At 39.2% G+C, this 21,892-nt stretch overlaps 1 protein-coding gene across 1 annotated transcript in view; it reads right to left on the bottom strand.

Moving 5' to 3' along the window:
- Positions 1-3,660: 3,660 nt before the first annotated feature.
- PPIL4 (peptidylprolyl isomerase (cyclophilin)-like 4) overlaps positions 3,661-21,892 on the bottom strand; it is a 40,126-nt gene continuing 21,894 nt past the window's right edge. The window contains exons 10-13 of the mRNA XM_006891646.1: positions 19,841-19,952; positions 15,788-15,884; positions 10,741-10,888; positions 3,661-3,992 (exon numbers count right to left, since the gene is read on the bottom strand). Coding sequence (XP_006891708.1) covers positions 3,753-3,992; positions 10,741-10,888; positions 15,788-15,884; positions 19,841-19,952 — 597 coding nt within the window. The 3' untranslated portion in view covers positions 3,661-3,752. The remainder of the gene's footprint in view (positions 3,993-10,740; positions 10,889-15,787; positions 15,885-19,840; positions 19,953-21,892) is intronic.

The following is a 21,892-nucleotide window of genomic DNA, read 5'->3' as shown; positions in this document are numbered from 1 at the left end:
GCCTCCATAAAGATGAATGCTGGAGACCCTCTGGGCAGTTCTACTCCACCCCGTGAAAGGAAAGAGCTCTGGTGGCCTCGTGGTAAGAAGCTTCCATCAGCGGTTCCACAGGAGAAGGATGGGCAATCTTGTCCCACGTGATTTACTCCTGGAGGGTCAGCTATGAACTGGCTCCAACTTGATGGCAAAACCACCACCACCATCACCAAGGAGTCTTTGGGTGACATAAATAGTTAAACACTTAATTACCATCAAAAAGGTTGATAGTTTGAGCCAACCCAAAGGTAACCTAAAAGAAGCATGGGGAACTACTTCCTAAGTCAGTCTTATAAAACTGCACAACATAGTCCTGCTCTGAGAAGCACGGATGTGCTCTCAAGGGTTCATTGTTCAAGACGGCTTTCCAAGCTATTGACTTTTACTGTCATATAAGTGGGAATGTTATTTATTGTGTTAAGTGCCACTGACTAACACTCATAGTGACCCTCTGAACAAGAGATCTGAACACTGTCCTATCCTGTGCCATCCTCACATGTCCTAAATTGAGTCCATTAAAGCAGTCACTGTGCCAATCCATCTGGCTGGAGGTCTCTCTTTCGCAGACCTTCCACCTTACCAAGTATCATGTCCCTCTCTAAGGAAAAGCGTTGCCCCCTAGAAACATGCCTGAAGTGAGACGAAGTTTTATCATCTTTGCCTCCAAGTCGCACTACAGCTGCAACTTCTCCAAGGCACCTGTTTTGTTCCTTTGGCAGTCCATGGGATATCCAGTACTCTTTTCTATTAACACAATTTAAAGGCATCAATTGTCTTCTGACTTTTCACTTATTGAGTGGGAAATAGGATACGTACAATCATTGTCATCTTTTCCTATACCGTCAAGTATAAAATTAGTAGATTTAGCAATGGAGGCGGGAATCTCACCACCAGCAAAGAAGAAGCACCTGTCCTTCAGAAATTCCTACACCAGAGAGACTGGAATCTACCACCAGCAAAGAGGAAGCACTTGTCCTTCAGAAATCCCTGCACCAGCAAGACTGGAATCCACACAAAAGTTACAGGAGACCACAAGAGACCGACATGGGCCAGCTAACTTGGGACTGGTGTCTCCTGGAGTCAAGGTCAAAGGCCTTCACCCAAGATTGCTGGGGGAGAAAGGGAAACTGCCATAATCACAAGACTAAGGAAACTATGTAATATTGACCTAAACCATGAAGCTGAATATCAAAGGGCTACAAGCACACTTGAGGCTGGCTGGATGGAGGAATTGTATGTTGCTGCCAACCTTAATTGTAACTGGTTAATTTCCCTAATAAATCACCTGACTGTAAGTCCGGTTCTAAGATCTGTGTGGTCACTGCAATAGACTTCGGACCCAGTAAAGTAGTAATATTGGTGTTTTAATAGTACCAGTAGGTGCAGGAGCATGGTGACCATGTCTGACTTTACAGGAATTGATTTTGTACTATGCATGTTGTTAATGGGGGCAGTTCCCTTTGAGAGAGTTGAGAGGTCAGAAGCAGTTGTCCTCGTGCTGCCTACATCATAAAAACATATGATCAAACACCTGGATTTATGACTATTACTGTAGTGTCTAACCCTTTCTTGACATCTGTAACTTTGGTTTTGAGGTCAATCTAAAACTAAAAATTTACCAACCAAAAATTACCAGCCTCCCTACACGACCCCCGCCCCCCAAATTTAAGCTGTTTAATGAGGTGGGGGGAAAAGTAATCATAAAACAGGCCAGAATGATCCAGATGCTAGAATGGACAGAGAAATGCCCTCTGCTAGCTTAATGGAGCTCTAGTGACCTTGTCCATAAAGTGTCGTGCTGCTAACTCAAAGGTCATGCCTTAGTCATGGTTCAAATCTACCAGCAGTTCTGAGGGAGAAAGATGGACAGTTTACAGACTTCACTCCTCCTGTGCAGTTTACAGCCTTGGAAATTCACTCAACGGGAGCTCAGCTATGAGTTGATTCTGACCCAAAAGCAATGTTGTTACCATGTGCTGACGAGTCAGAACTGACTCACAGCTAGCCCTCTCGCAGGTTTGCAGACTCCAAGTTGCATGAGAGATTATCCATCTTTGGAGACTAGTTACTTTAGAAGAAAAGGGCAGTGACTATGAGAACACAGTGATGAAAACTCCTAAATATAAAATAGAAAACAAATGTTAAAACATGCAAACAAAAGAGACCAGTGCAGGTGTGTATTGTGGAATAATTCCTGTGGCCTAAGACACATATAACTGGAGTCCTGGAGGCGAGGAGTTGGGGAAAGGAAGGGGAAGGACAGAAGATAATTGAAGATATGATGGCCAAAAATTTCACCATTTGGTGAAACCATAACCCACAGATCCAATAATCCCAATCAGAAGAAACACAAGAGCCCCTATGCCAAGTCCGTTAATAATGAAATTGCTTAAAATCAATGACAAACAGAAAACATTACAAGGAGGTAGGGAAAAAAATTACACATTTATACACAGAACAACAAAGGATGGCAGTGTCTTCTTGCTGGAAAATACCACTTAGCATCCATTACATTGGTAAAGTTTTAAAATTAACAAATGCTGCATATTATTAAGGTAACAAATTATTGAAACTACTTATCACATACTGCCAAAAGAGTATAAATTGGTACAGCGACTTTATCTTGTAAAGATGAAGATACCCACACAGCATCAAATAATTTCATTCCCAGACACAAAATGTTCTAGTAGTAATGTTGCAAGAGAGAGAAAAAAAACCAAAACACAAAACCCAACTTCATAAACAGAAAACTTAATAAATTGTTATATTCATACAAAACAATCAGATAGTGGTAAAAAGAAATGATTCAAAAAATACTAAAGTGAATAAATGCAGGTAACAGTGATTTTGCGTATATAAAATTATGCATACAAAACTTAACAGTCTCATTTATGGATATATTATACATTATAAAACTTCTTTAAAAATCCAATAAGCAAGAGAATGAGAAACACAAAATCCGGAATAATTACTTAAAGGAAAAACAGGAAACTTCTAAAATGCTAATTTCTAAAATACCAATTTCTTGAATTGGTTGACTACTATATATTTTTTTTATACCTTATATACACGTTTATGCATTTCTTATAGATGTAGAATACTTCACAACAAAGGAAGAGCAGAAAATGTGACTTTAAAAATTAGTGTAAAAAAAAGACCAGAACAGATACACTGTCTCCACTAATCGCAGCCCACCCTCCTGCAGAGTGCCTCTCTTTTCTCGCTCATTTTAATTTTTTGTCGCCTTTTGAGTTTTTATTTCCTCGTTTGATTTTTATCTTTGTTATCATGTGGTTTTGGTGGTGGTACTTTTTCCATTTCTTCCGCCCATCTTGTCCCTCTTAGCTCTTTTCCTTTCCCTTCTCTCTACCTTGTTCCTCTTTTCTGCCTTGTGTTTTACTAACTATGCAAAAGCATTTGATGTGTGGATTATAACAAACTGAAATAAATGAGTGAATGAAAAAAAAAATTAGTGTAAAAAAAGAGTGCAAAGAAAATGTTAAATCTTTTATTATCTTTCAGTGCCCTAAATATGAACAGCATTCTAAAAGGGCTACACTCTTGCTACGAAAAAAAAAAAAGAAAAACACACCAAAAAAACAGTAACAAGCAAAATCTTTATCTGCTTTGCAAAAAATCTGAATACCTGCTTTCCTGGCACTCTAACTTAGACAGAGTAAATAATGTTATACCACTCATCTCGGACTCTTCATCTTTCACCGGTACATCATTTTGGGGATTTCTTTGGATTTCTGTGGGCTCCTGCTCCGGTCTCTCTTTTTGCCCCTGTCATCCATGCGGTACTTGGACTTGTGACTGTTACTATAATGGCCACCACTTTCTCGAGATCGACTACGACTCTGGTTTTGAGGTCGATCCCTTTTCTCAGGCTTTTCTTTCACCCAACAGTTTTCTTCCTCTTCAAAGTAACCAAATCCCATTTCCCTGTAGATATCCTGGAAAGGAACAGAGTTACAAGTGAACCAGTAAAAAATAGTATTCTTGCTGGCAATTAAAACTTAGCTCGCAAGCCCACCCATGACAAGAAGTTGGAACAATTCAAATTTGAATACTCTCACTAATGCCAACAATCTTATAAATCAAAAAGGAAAACTAATTCAGAAAGGTTTTAACCCTTTTAAAAATTAATTTTTCCTACTATTTCAGCTGAAACTAAGGATCCCATCTAAAACTAAGAAATTAAATAGCCTAAGTGAAGTTAGAACAAGTCTCTACAACAAAACAGCAATAAGAATTTTGATTATGTATGGACACCTCTCCCTCCTCTGACTTGCCCCCCAAAATCATTGATTAGCAATGAAGTAACAAAAATTTCTGAAGAGTCTGAAGAAAGCGGCAATGGGTAAGTAACAAAACAGGGGTGTAAGAGATATATCAATTACTCTACAAAGAAAACAAATTCTGCATACTTTGTCATAATCATAATCACACTGTGGAACACAGCATTATAAACTGCCCATGATGTGATGTTCTTCTGGCATGCTCTGAAAAGTTCCAAAGGTTGGAAAAATGAGCAGGCATTTTGGTTTAGCCCTTTACCAAGTGTTCTCTAACAAAATATGACACTCCTAGATAAAAAAAGTTTGTGCTTCCTATGATGTTGTCGTGTAAGTCGACTTGGGACTGATCATTGCTGACCCTCCAGCAGGTGTTCAGAGGCAGTGAACCACACAGCAGCTAACTGCTCATTCTTCTCTCGTGGAGCAACTGGTGGGTTTGAACCACATACCTCTGTGTTGGCTGTGTGTCTGTCTGCCTGCCTGCCTATCTGTTTGTTTATCTATCTATCTATCTATCATAAATATTTACTATGCTGACTCACAGGGACCCTATAAGAGGACAGAGTATAGTAGCCCTATATGGTTTCCAAGGCTGTAGATGGCCACATCTTCCTACCCTGGAGTAGGTAGTAGGTTCAAACTATCAATCATTCAGTTCGCAGCTGAACCTTTAACCACTGTACCACTGGGGCTCTCTGGTACCAAACCCTACTCACTGCTGCCAAGTCTATTCCGATTCACAGTAACCCTCAGGAGGGTGTCATGGCTGTAAATCTTTGGAGACTGCCCGTCTTTCTTTGCCCACAGAGCTGTCATCCAGCACTCAGATAACATCACGTACTACAAGAGCTCCCTTTCTATGGGTTACGTTGTTGTTGTTCTACGGGGTGGTGGTGGCTGTTATTGTGTACTGTCAAGTTGGAACTGACCCATAGTTGACCCTTCAGGGGCAGCTAATTTCACAGGAGGAGACTGCCATTTTTTTCACAAAGAGTAGCTCGTAGATTCAAACCATGTAATGATGGGTTGCCAGTGCAACTCCTTACCACTAGGCCACCCGAGCTCCCTTCCTGTTTGTATGCACAGCAGCTTAATTACCAGCTAAAACAACACATTTCTAAAACATAAGATTTTCAGTTGGTGAATAGCTCTCTAAAATCCTTAACACATTGCCAGACAAATAGGCAGTTAAACACTTGTGGTGTTTAATATAAAAGAAAAAGGCTGGTTGTACAGTATTTGATTTTTTTAAAAAGTTGAGGAGGCCAAGAGTCAAAAATGAACTGAAATCTCAAAAGTATTCCTGCCTGACAAGGTGGCTAAGGAGGAGGAAAGAAGCTTACTATGAAAATGTTTGAAGTCAGATGTGTTAGATATGACAGTCTTCATGTCAGATCCATGCAGGAAGGTTTCACAATGAAATCAGGACTTGAGATGAACCTGAAAGGATGAGGGGGTGGGGGTCTGGGTTTGAACTGGCTATAAAAAGGCCAGTTCTTACTTAGTACAAGTGAAAACTGAAAGACATAAAGAATTAGCACTGTACAGATATAGGTGAAAAGTCTAGGTGGCTAGATTAAGCCATATTAGAACAATGCTCTAAGTATGTACTGGGGAGCTCTGGTGGCTGAGTGGTAAGGTGGCATGCTGCCAACCAAAAGGCACTCGGTTCGAATCTCTGTAAGAGAAGGATGGCAATATTCTCACATGCAATTTATGGTTTCTGAAAAATACACTGAAGGGTCAGCTATGCATCGGTTCTGACTCAACGGTACAAACAATACCTTAAGTAAAATGTGGTAGGTAGCAAGCTCGAAAGTGATTTTGTAGTACAACCTTATCTTCATTCTAAGAATAAGAAAATGGAACTTCAAGCACTGTAGCTATTATTTAACTGAGTAGTAATCTGACCTCTAAAAATGAAAATAGGAATGCTATCTAAAAATGAGGGGTGCGGGGGACCACGTACCAAAAACCCAACCCACCTGACTCAATCAAAGTAACGGGTTAGAGTTCAAGAACTTTCATCAAATAATAAATTCAACCCTAAGGACTTCTGAGGTCACTATCTTCACCTCTAAATTGAGGCTAAAGACTAAATTCTACATATTTTAAGATATAAGCACATATTCAAAAACAAGGAGGGGGGCGTCTAACCAACTGAAAGCAATCAATCCCACCTACCAAATGAAAACTGGAAAACAGTTTAAAAAGGCTTACCTAAACTATCCTGGCTTAGGTCTCTGAGACTAAATGAAAGGATCAGTTAAATCAGAATCACTACAATGACATGAAATCATTAAAATACCAGTAAAAGCAGAACCCCAAATTACGAGAACACAACACCTATAAAGACTGAGGCAGATGAACCACAACCCGCCTGCCAAATGCCCTTTATTGTCCCCTATGGCAGGCCGCCTCCAGCTGAACACTCATTTCCTGTCACCCCCATAAACCCAAACCTCAACAACACACCAATCGCCTTTGGAATCAAGACATAAGGTGGAAAAACTAAAGAGACACTCTCAAATTGAAAAGTGAGGCTGTCATTCACCAAGAACCAAAAAGTCTCAAAAAATGAGGTAAATATTCTTAGGAAGTCAAACACATCAACAAAGAAGAAAACTGCAGTTACTCTTACACAGAAAAACACTGTCATTGTATACTTCTGACACTGAAAACAGAAGGAAAATAAGCAAGATAACACAAAAATACTTGGGACTTCTGAAAAAAAAATCTTAGATTTTGGTGTTGAGTTTTATTAGAAGGGGAGAAAAAAAGAAAGTTAGTACAACTATATTATTAAATCAAAGTACAAAAAATATCTTAATGTTTTTGTTGTTAGGTGCTGTTGAGTCGAGTATGACTCATAGTGACCCTATGAAAAGATATAAACCCTGTCTATCTAGCATCGTCCTGATACTTCCTGATACACAAGGGCCCATTGAGTAGTCAAAATATAATGTAAATGAAAAACTGTATAAAACACAATGTACATACATGAAGTACAATGTATATAATCATAAAAATACTAATAAAAATATACTTTGACAGGAGAAAGTAAAAGAGACTATCATCATTCAGAATTTAATCATTTTAGAGTTGTCAGTTACCTTGAAATTTTTTTTTAATTATTTTTACTTCATATTGGTTCACATACACGAATACATATACTTTGTGTTTTGTTCATACACATTGTATTTCACACATTACTCACACTGTGTTTCATACATTCCATTCCCATATATTGTGGGGTTTGTTTTGTTTTGTTAGGAGCTATTAAATCCGTTTAATTTGCAGGGAACCCGACACACAGTGGAAGAAAATACTGCCAAGGCCTGCATGATTTTTATGATCTTTGCCAAAATTTTATTAGGTATTAACAGCATTTGACCTAAAACCACTGCTCTCCACTCTAAACAAGTGACAAAGTACATTTTTAGGCAACCACACAGCAGGACCAAAGAGTCACAAAAGAGGAAGGAATCAGAAACTCTTTGAATTTGTTTAAAACAAAATAAAACTCATTGCTTTCAACCTGGAATCAACTCATAGCTGACTCTCCATCAGGTTTTCATGGGCTATAAACTGCATGAGATACAATGCATCTTCTTCCTCCCACAGTGCAGCTGGTGAATTTGAACCACCTGCCTTTGGTTTACATATACAACTCCTTACCCATTTGGGCACCAGAGCTCCCCTAATTACCTCAAAAACACTGATGTTTATCGTGGGCCTAAATTTATTGAAGATTCCATCCCATGTTCAAGGAAAAGACAGGATAAGGAGTCACTTAAAATGGCACAAGAGAAAAAAGGAATCTAACATGATTAGTGGACAGCAGCCTTCAATATGAACTGAAGCTTAACATCAAGAAAACAAAGATTCTCACCACTGGGCTGACTGGCATCATCATGATAGATGGTGAAGAGATTGAGATTGTTAACAACTTCAGTTTCCTTATCTCCTCAATCAAAATTCTTGGTACCAGAAGCCAGGAAATTAAAAGACAAACTGCATTGGGAAAGTCTGCTGTCAGAGACCTCTCCAGTGTACTTAAGAGGAACGATGTCAGTCTGGAGACTAAGGTGCACCTGATCCAGGCCATAGTCTTTGCAATGACCTGCTATAGGTCAGAAAGCTGAACAATGATAGGAGAATTGATGCCTTAGATCTGTGGTGCTGGAGAAGAGTACTGAATTTACCATAACCTGCCAGGAGAAAAACAGGTTCATCCTGGAGAGGGTGAAACCACATTGCTCCTTGGAGGCAAGGATTCTGAAGCTCTGTCTGACATATTTTACATGTTACAAGGAGGGACCAGTTCTTGGAGAGGGATGTCAAGCTTGGGAGGGTGGACAGACAGCGTAGGAGAGGAAGACCCTTGATGAGATGGATTGATTCAGTGACTAGAGCAATGTGAGTAGCTGTTTCTGAGACAATAAGATTGGCACAGGATAGAGCAGGTTTTAGGGCTGTTGTATATAGGGTTGCTATGAGTCTCAGGCGACTCGACGGCACATAACAACAGAAAGAGCAGCATGATTAGTAAGAGGTTGGCACAAGACTGACAGTTCTCATTCTGTTGTTCACAGGGTCAGTACGAGCTGCAGTTCACTCAACGGCACATAACAACAGCAGGAGTATCCAAGAACGGATGCATTTTAATTGTGGTGCTGGCAAAGAACATCGAATATACCATGGGCTTCCAAAAGAACAAGCCAATTTGTCTTGGAAGTGTAGCCAGAAAGCTCCTTAAAAATAAGGATGCTAAGACTTCATCTCACATACTGTGGACAAGTTATCAGGAGCAGACAGTGAGTAGAGACAGACATCAGGCTTAGAATATTGTATGTATATGAATGCAGACATAGTGACATATAAAGATATGAGTGAATAAATACTACTGGACTATTCAAATTGTTGCTAATGCTTATTTCCTAGTCTACAGTGTAGATACACTACTTTATACTAATAATAATTTTTAAAAGACTTTTTTTGTTTATAATGAGGTAGCATTTTAATCCAAGTAGTCACAAAATAACCATAGCCAGCGTACAAAACAGTTTGCACACATATTTTCCCACTTAACTTTAACATGCCTATGAGGTAAGAAATGTCTCAGTTTAGCAGAAGCGGAAACCATGGCTCATAAAGTTAATTTGTCAGGTCATGTCAGTGAAATGACAGTGTAGAAATAGGAACCTAGTTCTTCAAACAATAAATCCTTCACTTTTTCCACCACACGGCCTTCTTCTGTCTGTCTTTGCTTGGCATTCTTACCATCCTGTGTTCCCACTCAGCCTCCAGGGCAAAGTTCAAATATTTTCCTATGAGATAAAGGGGCTGGCCTATAGGCAGGACATTATTTCTTCCCTTAGAGAAATTTTTATTATTGTTATTGTAAGAAAGTCTGTTGTTCAAGAAAGTCTGGAGGATAATAAAGTTAATTACTGCTGCTTCAGTTTCACAGATACACTATTTAAGAGTATAAATGTTTACAAAACCTCAAAAGCTATTAAGTACTGAACATAATTAAACAATAAAGAACTTTCTGAGCATAACTACAGCTCTTTTGATGGAAATAAATGTGGTCTACAGGCAGCATCATAATGGAGAGGAGACTGAAACTGTCAACAGCTTCATCTTGCTTGGATCCACAATTAACACCGTTGGTACAAGCAATCAGGAAATAAAGAGATGCATTGCAATGAGAAAATATGCAATTGGGGACTTTTCTAAATTACTGAGGGGTAGTGACGGCAGTTTGAGGACTAAGGTGTGTCTGATTCAGGCCACAGTCTTTTTGATTACTAACTATGCATTGGAGACGTGGACAATGAATAAGGATGACAGAAAAAGAACTGATGCCTTAAGGTGTGGTGTTGAAGAAGAGCACTGAACATCCCACGGACTGCCAAGAGTACCAACAGATGTTTTGAAGATTGTACAGCCAGAGTGCTATTTGGAGGAAAGAATGATGAGGTTTTACCTCACACACTTTGGACATGTTGCTAGGAGGTGCTCTTCCTTAGAGAAGTAGGCCATGATATTGGGAAAGGTGGAGGGTCGACAAGGGAGAGGAGACCCTCAACCAGGTGGACTGATACGGTGACTGCTGCAGTGAGCTCCTGCGTTGAGGAAGCGTGAGGATGGCATAAGATAGAACAGGGTTCAGATCTTTTGTTTATAGGGTCGCTATGAGTCATGCTCAACTCCATGTCACCTAACAATATAATTCTCCATCTAGCCTTACCACCCCTGTGAAACTATATTTTAGAGATAAGGATAAACATACCCATGTTCAAAGTTACCGTGGTGACCTTCTAAATGATATCATTCAGGTGTACATTACAAAGGGATACAATTTTTTCCCACAGTCAAGAGTAGAAAGTCTAAGTACCTGATTAGGGTTTTTGATTGCCATGTCATCCTCATCTTCCTTTTCTTCAGAACAATGATGGGTTTTCTTTTTGTGTTTCTTGCTTGTGTGAGAGTGACTTGGCACTGAGTCTTCTGCATCGTCCTCTAACACAAGATCATATTTTGCACTGCAGCAGTTAAGGACCGACAGAAGAAGTGGCCTTGACAGTACAATGGAATGTTTTTGTAAAAACACAAGACTCTGCTAAACAAAGAAGGTCATCAGGCTAAAGCTAACTTCTTAAACAAACAAAAAAAAATCCAAGTTTATTCCTAGGAAAAGTCATACTTTCTTTCATTTCATTCAGGTGAAATGGAAAGGACTCTAATTTATAAACAGTCGCCAACTGGTAAAAGGACAAAAACTATATTTATAGGGGTGGGGGGACCCCAACATCATGATACCCACAAGTGAAAATACAACTATCATAAAAAGAAAGAAAAGGCATTCCTCAGTAAAGAAAAAAAATGTAAACTTAGAAAGCTCAGGCACTAACTCATATAGAAAACTAAAAGTATTACAACCCCCCCAACTTTCCATCCCCAGAAATAAAGATAAGAACACAGCACAATCATAAGGTTCTTTTTCTTAAAAAACAGACATTAGTTCAGTTCCATATGAGAGAATGTGCTAATACAGAACAACAGTTATCAAGGTTTTATAAAATTCTCACCTAATATTAAAAATTAAAACAATAAGTAACTAAGTAAAAAAATAAAAGTGAGTAGGATTACTTTTAAGATAAGAAATTGAAAATAACAAAATGCTCTATAATAAAAGATATATGTAAGCACTTTTCGGTACTTATAAGGAAGGTATTTTGGGTTTGTTTGTTTTTTTTAATTGAGATTTTAATTAAAGTTTATAGACCACTTGGATTTTCATTTATTCATTGTTGCACATTTTTCTCCCTGCCCACCCCTCCTCCCCCAGTTCACTGTTGTCTTTGAAAAGAAAAAAAAAAATTCTTTCATTGTTATACAATCCTCTCCCAGTCCATTTTACTGTACAACTCTCATTCTGGACTCTGTCATGAAAATACCTAATCATATATTCCTTTTAAACTGTTCTCTCCAACTATTTCAATGCAGTCTACATTATTTATCCCCTCTTTTTTAAATGTTAAATGAGTGCTATGGAATAAAATCTGGAAAAGTATTTATAAAAAATTGGAACTGAAGACAGCTTAAGTTAAAACTGTATTATCATATATAATTTACAAAACTTTATAAAGAAAAAAAGACTCAAAAGGAACAAGAGACAGAAATGCATAATCTATCTAGGTGGGAGAACTTAGTGATGCTCTAGCCTCATTTATTTCATCAAAAGGTGCTATAAATAATGTATATTTAATTCAGAAGTATGCATTCTCCATAAAGTAATACAATGTTTAGAAAAAAGGACAATGTGCAACTACTAAAGCCCCTGCTGAAACTATCTCAAAGACTAAAAGAGACTTTGTGGAAGGCTGGCATAGAAAGCCTATGAGAACACTCAGTACACAAGGCTGTTCCAGTCGGGTAGGGGGAGCGCAGGGAAGGCTTCCTCAGAGGGGTCCCACTTCTAAGGGAAATCAAATAGGAAAGCATCATTCCTTTTAGCTTTACACAATTAGGTCAAAGACAGCTAGTCAGTCCTGCCATCCTATTACTCTTCCAGCATCGCCCATTTCTTCTCTCCTTTATAGGATGTTACTCTACTTCCAAAGTTTCAACCAGATCTTCCTCCTTCCTCAGACACGACTCTACAGGCCTGTTTACATGTTCATCCTAATGAGCCCCAAATGCTTTACAACAGTGTTTTCCAGCTGAGGAACAGAATGCATCAATGGCTGAAAGCTCCTTCAGTTATAGCTACTATTTTTTTTTTATTCATTGTCACACACAGCTAGTATTTTTTTTAAAAAAAATATTGAACAGAAAATAAAGTACATGGGACCTAAGATTTTATTCTTTGAATTTCTGTTAGTTTCTATGTGTGTACTGTCTGATTGTACTGATTCTGCACTGAGTTCAGAACAAACTGGTTCTTAGATAAAGGTTCATAGTTGGGCTTTTTTAAAATAAAGGCAACACACCCCCTCAGGCTTTCTGCTTCTACATTCAGGTCTGAGCTTCAGGGTCAGTTCTGTGTTATTTTAGGGCTTTCCTGGGATCCCTACTCCTATAATAACGTTAACATATCACCATGTATTTCTTTTTTAATAATTGACAAATATGTTAATTAATGTGAGTGTTATTTTAGGGTTTTCCTGGGATCTCTACTCCTATAATAACATAACATATCACCATGTATTTCTTTTTCATAATTGACAAATATGTTAATTAATGCAATTACATAATACTTGTACATTCTAACCCCACCCTCACAAGCATATACTGTAAGCTCCATGTGGGCTAGGGGTTAATGTCACCGATAATTGGCTAAGCAAAAGATATTAAATAAGTGGTGATTATTTCCTCTATCACCCAGATGCTATATCTCTTCCATATTTATCTTCTCACCACTACAAGCAGCCTTTATTAAAAAGATGCCAAATCCCTCCAAACTTCTTGGGATAAAACATTAGTTCTGATCTTACTGACCTCTTTTGCCCAACTCTGTCTCTAAATTTTATGCAGTATTACCATGTTAAATTTCCCTCTCCTACTTTCACCCTCTCAAGACAGACCTATTTGTTTTCTTGGTGGTCCATGGTATGTTCAAGACTCTTCTCCAGCACCAGAATTCAAAGGCATCAATTCTTTTTCTATCATCCTTCATTATTGTCCAGTTCTCTGATGCACAGCAAGTAACAGTGAAGACTATGTCCTGGGTCAGGTCCATCTTGGTCTCCAGACTGACATCGTTGCTCTTCAGCATTCTGGAGGGGTCACTGACAGCAGAGTTTCCCAATGCAATTCATCTTTTGATCTCCTGACTGCTGGTGCCAAGAATGTTGTTTGTGGAGCCGAGCAAGCTATAACTATTAACAACCTCAGTCTCTTCTCCATTTGTCATGGTGCTGCCAGTTGGCCTGGTGGTGAGAATCTTTGTCTTCTTGATGTTGTGTTTCCATCCATGTTGCAGACTACAGTCCTTGACCTAATAAGGCTTATGTTCTCTTTTCAGCCTATCCTTCCTCTGAAGGAAAAGCTGCTGCTGTTTGACCCAACACAACTGCACTTTCTTGCATTTGTATTTCCTCTTCTTCAGCTGCTGTGACTTGTGGCTGGGCCAAGTTTAATGTCAGAGATTTGGTAAATAAATCTCCACAATGTATTCTACACATATGCCTTATAATTTTGAGATTCTAATCCTATCTCCTCAAATGTGCATCTTTTCAGACCGAGTCTTAGCTTGTCTGCAAGTGGAAGCTGGTCCCTCAGGCTGATTACATCGGTGTACTCTGAATTTTACCAGCTCTAGCCACTCAAAATGCTTCATGCACAGTGGAAAGTCAACACACATTTTTAACTGAAAATATAACAGGTCAACCTGATATTCATCTTTCCCTGATGAGTTATTTGGAAAAGAAATGTCTACAGAGTACAGGGGAAATACAACCTCTGACACATGAACAGAAACTTGGAAACAAAGAAACCATTTATCAGGAAAAAAAATCACAAAAGAAATAACCTTTGCAATGTGTGGAGAGATATTCTTCTATTGAGAATATCAGTGAGTAAGTGTAAAGTGACATAATAGGAACAGGATGTTTTAGTGCCTCTTACTTGTCTCAACCTAAAACTTGGAAGGACCTGAGCTGGTCAAGGCAATGAATTTCGTTTTCATCTCATGAAAGTTGATTCTCGCACACAAGAGGAACCTGATAAGTATCTGGTGCAGACCGCTAACAACGAACTCTGAGGAGAAACACAGTCCAGGCTTGTAAGAACGGCAGGCCTTTGGTATCTGGATATCTACCATCTCCAAGGAAGTTAAACAGGAGGGCAGAGGGAGCACGAGGGCCTTAATCAGCTTAGCAAGCAAGGAATTGGCTTTATGGACTCTAAACTATTATAATTATACACAGAAAATACAAATCATTTTTTTATTATTTGTGTGTGTGCATGTACCGTCAAATCAGATCTGACTGGTACAGGAGGAGATTGTCCCTCCTCCCCCGGCAGAGCATCTGGTGGATTTGAACCACGCACCTCTGGGATTGCAGCGCAGCTTCTTGATTTTTTTGAGTACGATAAAATGTTCACCTATAACCTTAAGAGTTGTTGCCAGGGGTGAGCAGGGAGAAAAGTGCAACAATGAGTGAATGGAAATCCAAAGTCTCTGTAAATTTTCATTAAAATTAATAAGAATAAAATAATTTTTTAAAAAAGTTGTTGTCGTGAGCCTTTGAGTCAGAACAGACCCACAGCTGCCCCTCCCGGGGGTTGGCAGAGGCAGCTAATCACATGGGAGGAGACTGTCCACTCTTCTCCCATGAAGCAGCTGGTGGGTTTGAACCGCGTGTCTTTTGGGATTGCAGTGCAGCTCCGTACCACAAGGTCACCAGTGAATTAAGCACAACTTTTCTTTCAGCTTTCTCCAAATAGAAAATGAAAAAAATGAAAGCACATGTAAAACACCAAAACGTATTAACACGATAGGCTGTCTCTTGGGTTACTGAGCCCTGACTTACAGACAACTCCTATTGTGCTTTAATGTGATGCTAATTTACCTTCAGTCTGAAATGATTAAAACAATCCTACTCACAATTCTTCATCACAATCACTTGCTGCAAATGCAACTTTTAAATCACTGAAAAGGCTTCCAGTCTTTTCTAGCACTAAAGCAAGGCTGCATTAAGAATCATATGCACTTAAAAAAAAAAAACAAACCCATATGCACGGTCCCATTGATGTAGATGTTTCTAAAGACTTGGTTAGGAACAGATTTCACTCAACACTCAGGTCCTGCCTATAAATGAAATAATTTCTTCACAAATAGCCTTGAATGCAGACCTCATCTCCTCTAGCCTTGGTAACTTTTTAAAGTTATCTCATAATACTCAACATGTTGACTAACTCGTTTTTTAAAAGGATACTCCTGTTTGGGCTTGGCTTTATCTTTCAGGACCAAATTTGATGGTTTATTCTGTTCCTTTTCATATTCCTTGAAATCACTCTTGGTGTATTTCCCACCTATTATTAAGAAAAGAAAAAAAGAACTTGGTAAGAACAACTACCCAATCAATCAAAAATAACTATCATAAGTACAATATATGAGCCTACTTTATAAACAATATATATTAAATCATAAATATGTCAAGAGACAGAACAGGCTGGGAAGAGAACAAATATAATTAGAACAATTCATGCTCCATTATTCATTTATGAAATAGGCCATCTATTTTGCTAGCTAGCCATATGCTGCCACCTAATGACATAAATGAGTATTACAACATCCATTATCAAATTCCAAATTCACACATTGAACACATTTACTAAAAAATAACAGCATTTAAGTAGAGAACATTAAAAGTTACAGAAAACTGAGGGACTGGACTCTGAGTGTGAGACCTAAAAGACTGAACATTAAGGAAGATGTAATGTTTTAACTCTGCCCCTAAATCTCAATAGAACATCAAGCAGGCAGGGACAATTAAGGACATGGCCAGTTCACCAAACAGATGGGAATGGAAAGGGCCAGCAACAGCCTCAAAGATAAGCTGTCTCTGCTTTAAATTCTGGTTTATGAGCACTTTCATTCCTTCCAAGAGCCAAAAACCAAATGGACAAAGAATAGGTCTTAAAAAAGAGGGCCCAGTATCACTACCTGGCTGGCCTCCACTGTGCTAGCCTGGCTGGCCTCCAGGAGCAGGGCCAGCAGGGCAGAGCTTCATCTACCCACAAGTCTAGCCGACAGGAAGAGGACTGTGTTCTTAACCACACACCAGCCCTGTAGGCCTCCTCTTCCCATCCTTCACCTACCACTAGGAAATGTCTTTTGTGCAAAGGCTTCTAGTAGAAGAACCAAGATTAAATAAAAGTCTAAGTAAGGTAAACCAGAGGGATACAAAGAGTTATTCTGCTGTGAATCCCATACATATTCTGGCACTGCCCTGTAATCTCAAAGGACCACAGTTCAAATCCACCAGCTGCTCTGCAAGAGAAAGATGGGCAGTCTCCTCTCCTGTGATTAACTGTCTGAAAACCATCTGGAGGGTCAGCTATGGGTGAGTTCCACACTGTGGTACCATAACAACATATACATCTTCATTACGGTCAGGGTCTTCTAAGGAAGAGGAAAACAAAAACAAAAAAAGGGAAGGAGCAAGTATCAAAGAGGAGATTTATATACTTGGCAACTGTAGAGGCTTTGGAATTAAAAAAAGGAGTCAGTAGTCAATGTTTCTTATAGAAGTGAAACAGACCACTGTGAGAATTAAAATATTAAACAAGCTTCATTTTATCATTGTAAAAAACATTTACCAAGTACTTGTCATTTGGTATCTTGCTGTGGATAAGAGATTTAAGGACTACAGATTAAAGTGAGTAGGTCTGGTTTCAACTCCTAACTAGTTCACATCTCTGAAACCGGTTTTGTTTACTAAAAATAGTATCTGTGCATCACAGGGTTGTTGCAATAATTAAAGAAGCCTACCAGGGGATGCTTTCTGGGTCATTCAATATATTACCCATAGCATCTTTCAAAATTGAGACTCGAGGTTTAAATTTGTTTTTTAGTTCTCTCAGCTTGAGAAATGTACAGTTAAGTTCTTCCCTTTTCATTCTCCAAGTCCAGCTCTCTGCACATTCCATTACAATACTCTGCCATGTCTTCTTGAGCTGCCCTTTGAAATCTATTCAGCTATTTTATTTTGGTATGTTTCCCTTTTGTTTTGGCTTTGCAACATTCTAGTGCAATTTTTAGGGTCTCTTCTGACCTCCATTTCAGAGTTGTTGTTTTTCTTCTCTGTATTTTCATGATCTTTTGCTCTCTTCATGGATGATATCCTTATCATCCTATAACTCAGCTGGTATTCGATCACTGGTGTTCAACACTTCATACCTATTCTTATCATAATCTTGACATTCAGATGGAACAGATTCAAGATCTTATCTTGGTTCTCGTGGACTTACTTTTCTTTGGCCTCAATTTGAACTTGCACATAAGTAACTGATGGTCTGACCCACAATCTGCCCCTGGTCTAGTTTTGACTGCCAATATTGAGCTTCTCCAGTGATTCCTTCCACAGATGTAGTGAATCTGATTCCTAGGCAACCCATCAGGTGAGGTATACCTGTGAAGTCGCTATTGGTATCTTTTAAAAAATGTATTTGTCATTAATAAATTCTTGAAAACACAAAATTCAACCATTCTCCAAGCCTGTATTTTCCAACTTCTATTCCTTCATTGTTTCCAGATTTTACATTCCAGTCACCAATTATCATTAATGTATCTTGACTGCATGTTCAGTCAATTTCAGACTGCAAGATTTGGTAAACATTTCAATTTCTTTCTCTTTGGTTCTAGATGAAGGAGCATATATTTGAATAATAGTCATATTAAGGGTCTTCCTTGTATGCATATGGATAGTATCCCTTCATTCATAACACTGTACTTCAGGATAGAACTTGAAATTGACTTCTTTTACTATGAATGAAACACCATTCTTCCTTTCTCATAAAAAAGAAATAAAATTCCCTATGGCTAGACCAGGAGACTGTTGTGCGAACAGAGCAAGGGAACATTATATGGTTTAAAATTAAGAAGGGAGTGTGTCAGGGTTGTATTCTTTCTCCACACGTATTCAATCTGTATGCTGAGCAAATTATACGAGAAGTCAGACTCTATTAAGAAGAGTGCAACATCAAGATTGGAAAGAGACTCGTCAATAATTTGCATTATGCAGATAACACAACTTTGCTTGCTGAAATGAGGAAGACTTGAAGCACTTGTTGCAGAAGATCAAAGAACAGACCCTTCAATATGGACTGCATATAACATGAAGAAAACAGTGCTTCTAACCACTGGACCTATAAGCAGCATCATGATGGATGGAGAAAAGACTGAAACTGTCACCAACTTCATCTTACTTGAATCCATAGTTAACACTCTTGGTACCAGCAGTCAGGAAATCAGGACACGTATTGCATGGGGGAACGTCTACAGTTAGGGACCTCTCCATATTACTGAGGAGTGGTGATGTCAGTTTGAGAAGTAAGGTGCATCTGATTCAGGCTATGGTCTTTTTGATCACTTCTATGCATCTGAGAGCTGGACAATGAATAAGGATGACTGAACAATTATTGATGTCTCTGAGCCACAGTGTTAAGAGGAGAGTGCTAAACAGCCCATGGACTGCTAAAAAACAAACAAATATATCTTGGAGAAAGTACAGCCAGATTGCTCTTTGGAGGCAAGGATGAGGCTTCAGCTCACATCCTACAGGTATGCTGCATGGAAAGGGACATGATGTTTGGAAAGGCAAAGGGTCGGTGAAAGATAGGAAGACCCTCGGTCAGGTGGATTTGCAGTGACTTCCACAGTGGGCTCTAATTTGTCAGGAAGTGTGAGGATGGCACAGGAAAGGACAGGCTTCAGCTCTGTTGTTCATCGGGTCTAGGGGTTGTACTCGACTCGCTGGCACCTAACAACAACTAGGAGAAGGGACATCATGCTTGGAGAGGTGGAAGATCAGCAAGAGAGGAAGACCTTCAGCCGATGGACAGACACACTGACTGTAGCCACGGGCTCAGCGGTGTCAGGGATGGTAAGGATGGCACAGCATAGGACAGGGTGCAGGTGTGTTGTTCACAGGATCACTAGGAGTCATGTGTGACTGCACAGCAAGGGGAAGGAGCTGCTCTTAAAAATGGCATAGTACACATTCCAGTTTCAACTGCGATGAGCAATAAAACATGTGTTTGTGACGGCACATGAACCTGGAGCATCTCCTACTCGACATTTTACTGTAGATAAAAACATGAAGAATTCATTAAAAAGTCATCCTGTAAATAAGTTACGTAAGCAAGTCATATCATTTCTTCAGTGGAAAGACTGAAGGAACACACACACACACACACACACACACACGCGCGCGCGCGCGCGCGCGCGCTCGCGAATGGAAATAAAAGAAGATAAAGCAGCATACCTTTTCCTTTCCATTTAACCTTAGCCACCGACTGGCTAAAATCCACATGTATTCTTCTGTCATCAATCAGCACATTGTCCATCTTGAAAAAGGCTTTCTCACAATCTTCCTCCTGGTAAAATGAAATGAATGAACAAACCAAACCCAATGCCATCAAATCGCTTCCAGTTCATGGTGACCCGCCGGAACAGAGCAGAACTGCCCCAGAGAGTCGGCAAGCCCATGCTCTTCACCAGAGCAGGCGGTCAGAGACCCCTCCTGTGGAGTAGCTGGCTAAGGTCAGGTGCCCACCTTTCAGTCAGCAGCTCCTTGGTTACCCACCAGGGCTCTACCTCAGTTTCTCATCTCTAAAACTTGTAACTATCACATGTCAACCTTCCAATAATCAATTGACTTCTGTATTCTTGGAAACTGATTTTTCAAGTCTACTCACAACTTGCTAGAGTCAGCTCAAAGAGCAGATAGAAGAATGAGTTATAATCACATTTACGTACCATCCCTCAAAAAAGAAAAAAAATTCTTATTGCCATTGAGTCTAAACTGACTCACTGACCATCCAGTGGATTTTCACAGGCTCTAAGTCACAAAGGAAGAGATGGCTCATCTTTCTTCCACTGAACTGCTGATGGATTCGAACCATGCACCTTTCAGTTGGCAGCACAATTCCTTACTACTAGGCTACTAAGGCTCCGTTATGTTCTACAGTTTTTTAAAAATTTTCAGATTTTACTTGCATGTGATATTAATGATACTGAGTGATGATTTCAGCACTCTGCTGGATCATTTTTTGGAATGGAAACCAATATGCACCTCTTCCAATCAGTTAGCCAGGTAGCAGTAACATGGATAAATCACATTAATAATACGTTAACATGTATAAATCAAGCATTACCCTGAGCAAAAGATGCAAAAGAACATTCTTTGTGCTTGAATTAATATCAAATTAGAAATCAGGCAAAATTAGAGTCTGAGAAGCAGCAGGATGGGAAAATGCTTGCGGCAGTCTCTGGGACCATGGTTTTTTGGGTGTTGGGTTTTTTGGCTGAGGTTTTCGTTCTTGCCTGGGTCTTGGTTTTCACAAGCATGTCAAGTCTGTAATATGTCACCAAACTAATCAGTTATGACTTTGACACTTTCCATATGAATTTTATTCAGAAGCTTTTCAAAAGTTTAGATCAGATTGTATAAAGCATAGTGAAGCTGCCTCATGTGCAACTCTTCAATGATGAAGATTCATAAAAAGAAGCATGAACCAGAATAATGTAGCTTAATCTGATTTTTAAGAGAAGAAAAAGACTGTAAAAGATCCATCTCAATATCTAAAATGTTGAAACATGATCAAGAATTCATAAAGGTCATAATCACTCTCTTCCCTAAAGTTGAACTGAACTTCAAAGCAGACTGAGTGGCTGCCAAAAAACTGAGAAACACTGGTAATCATTAATCTAGAAGCCACAATCAAAATTAAATTATTCTCCTGAGCAACAGAGCAAGACAACACTGAATGGTTCAAAATCAGGAAGAGTGTATCAGGGCTACATCCTGTCTCAATACCTTTTCCATTTATATGCAGAATAGCTCATGTGGGAAGCTGAATTTTATGAGGAAGAATGAGGCATCAGAACTGGAGGAAGAGTCATGAACAAACTGCATTATACATATGACACATCCTTGCTTGCCAAGACTGAGGAGGATCTAAAGCATCTGTTGCAGAAGGTCAAGGACTGCAATCTCCATATAAATTGAAGTTCAGTATCAAGAAAACAAAGATTCTCACCACTGGGCCAATTGGCAGCACCATGATCAATAGAGAAGAGATTGAGATTGCTAATAATTTCAAGTTGCCTGGCTTCACAATCAACACTCTTGGCATTAATAGTTAGAAAATAAAAAGATGAATTGCGGGGGAGCCCTGGTAGCCTAGTGGCAAGGAGCTGCAACTACAATCCCAGAGGCGAACGGTTCAAATCCACCAGATGCTCTGCCGGGGAAGGAAGGACAATCTCCTCCTGTACCAGTCAGATCTGATTTGATGGTACACACACACAAAAA

The sequence above is a fragment of the Elephantulus edwardii genome, unplaced genomic scaffold (assembly GCF_000299155.1).
Source record: "Elephantulus edwardii isolate Elephantulus edwardi_28Jun2011 unplaced genomic scaffold, EleEdw1.0 scaffold00102, whole genome shotgun sequence".
In the NCBI taxonomy this organism is placed as follows: Eukaryota; Metazoa; Chordata; class Mammalia; order Macroscelidea; family Macroscelididae; genus Elephantulus; species Elephantulus edwardii.
Note: the sequence above shows the minus strand (reverse complement) of the source record. Positions and strands in the feature narration are given on the sequence as shown.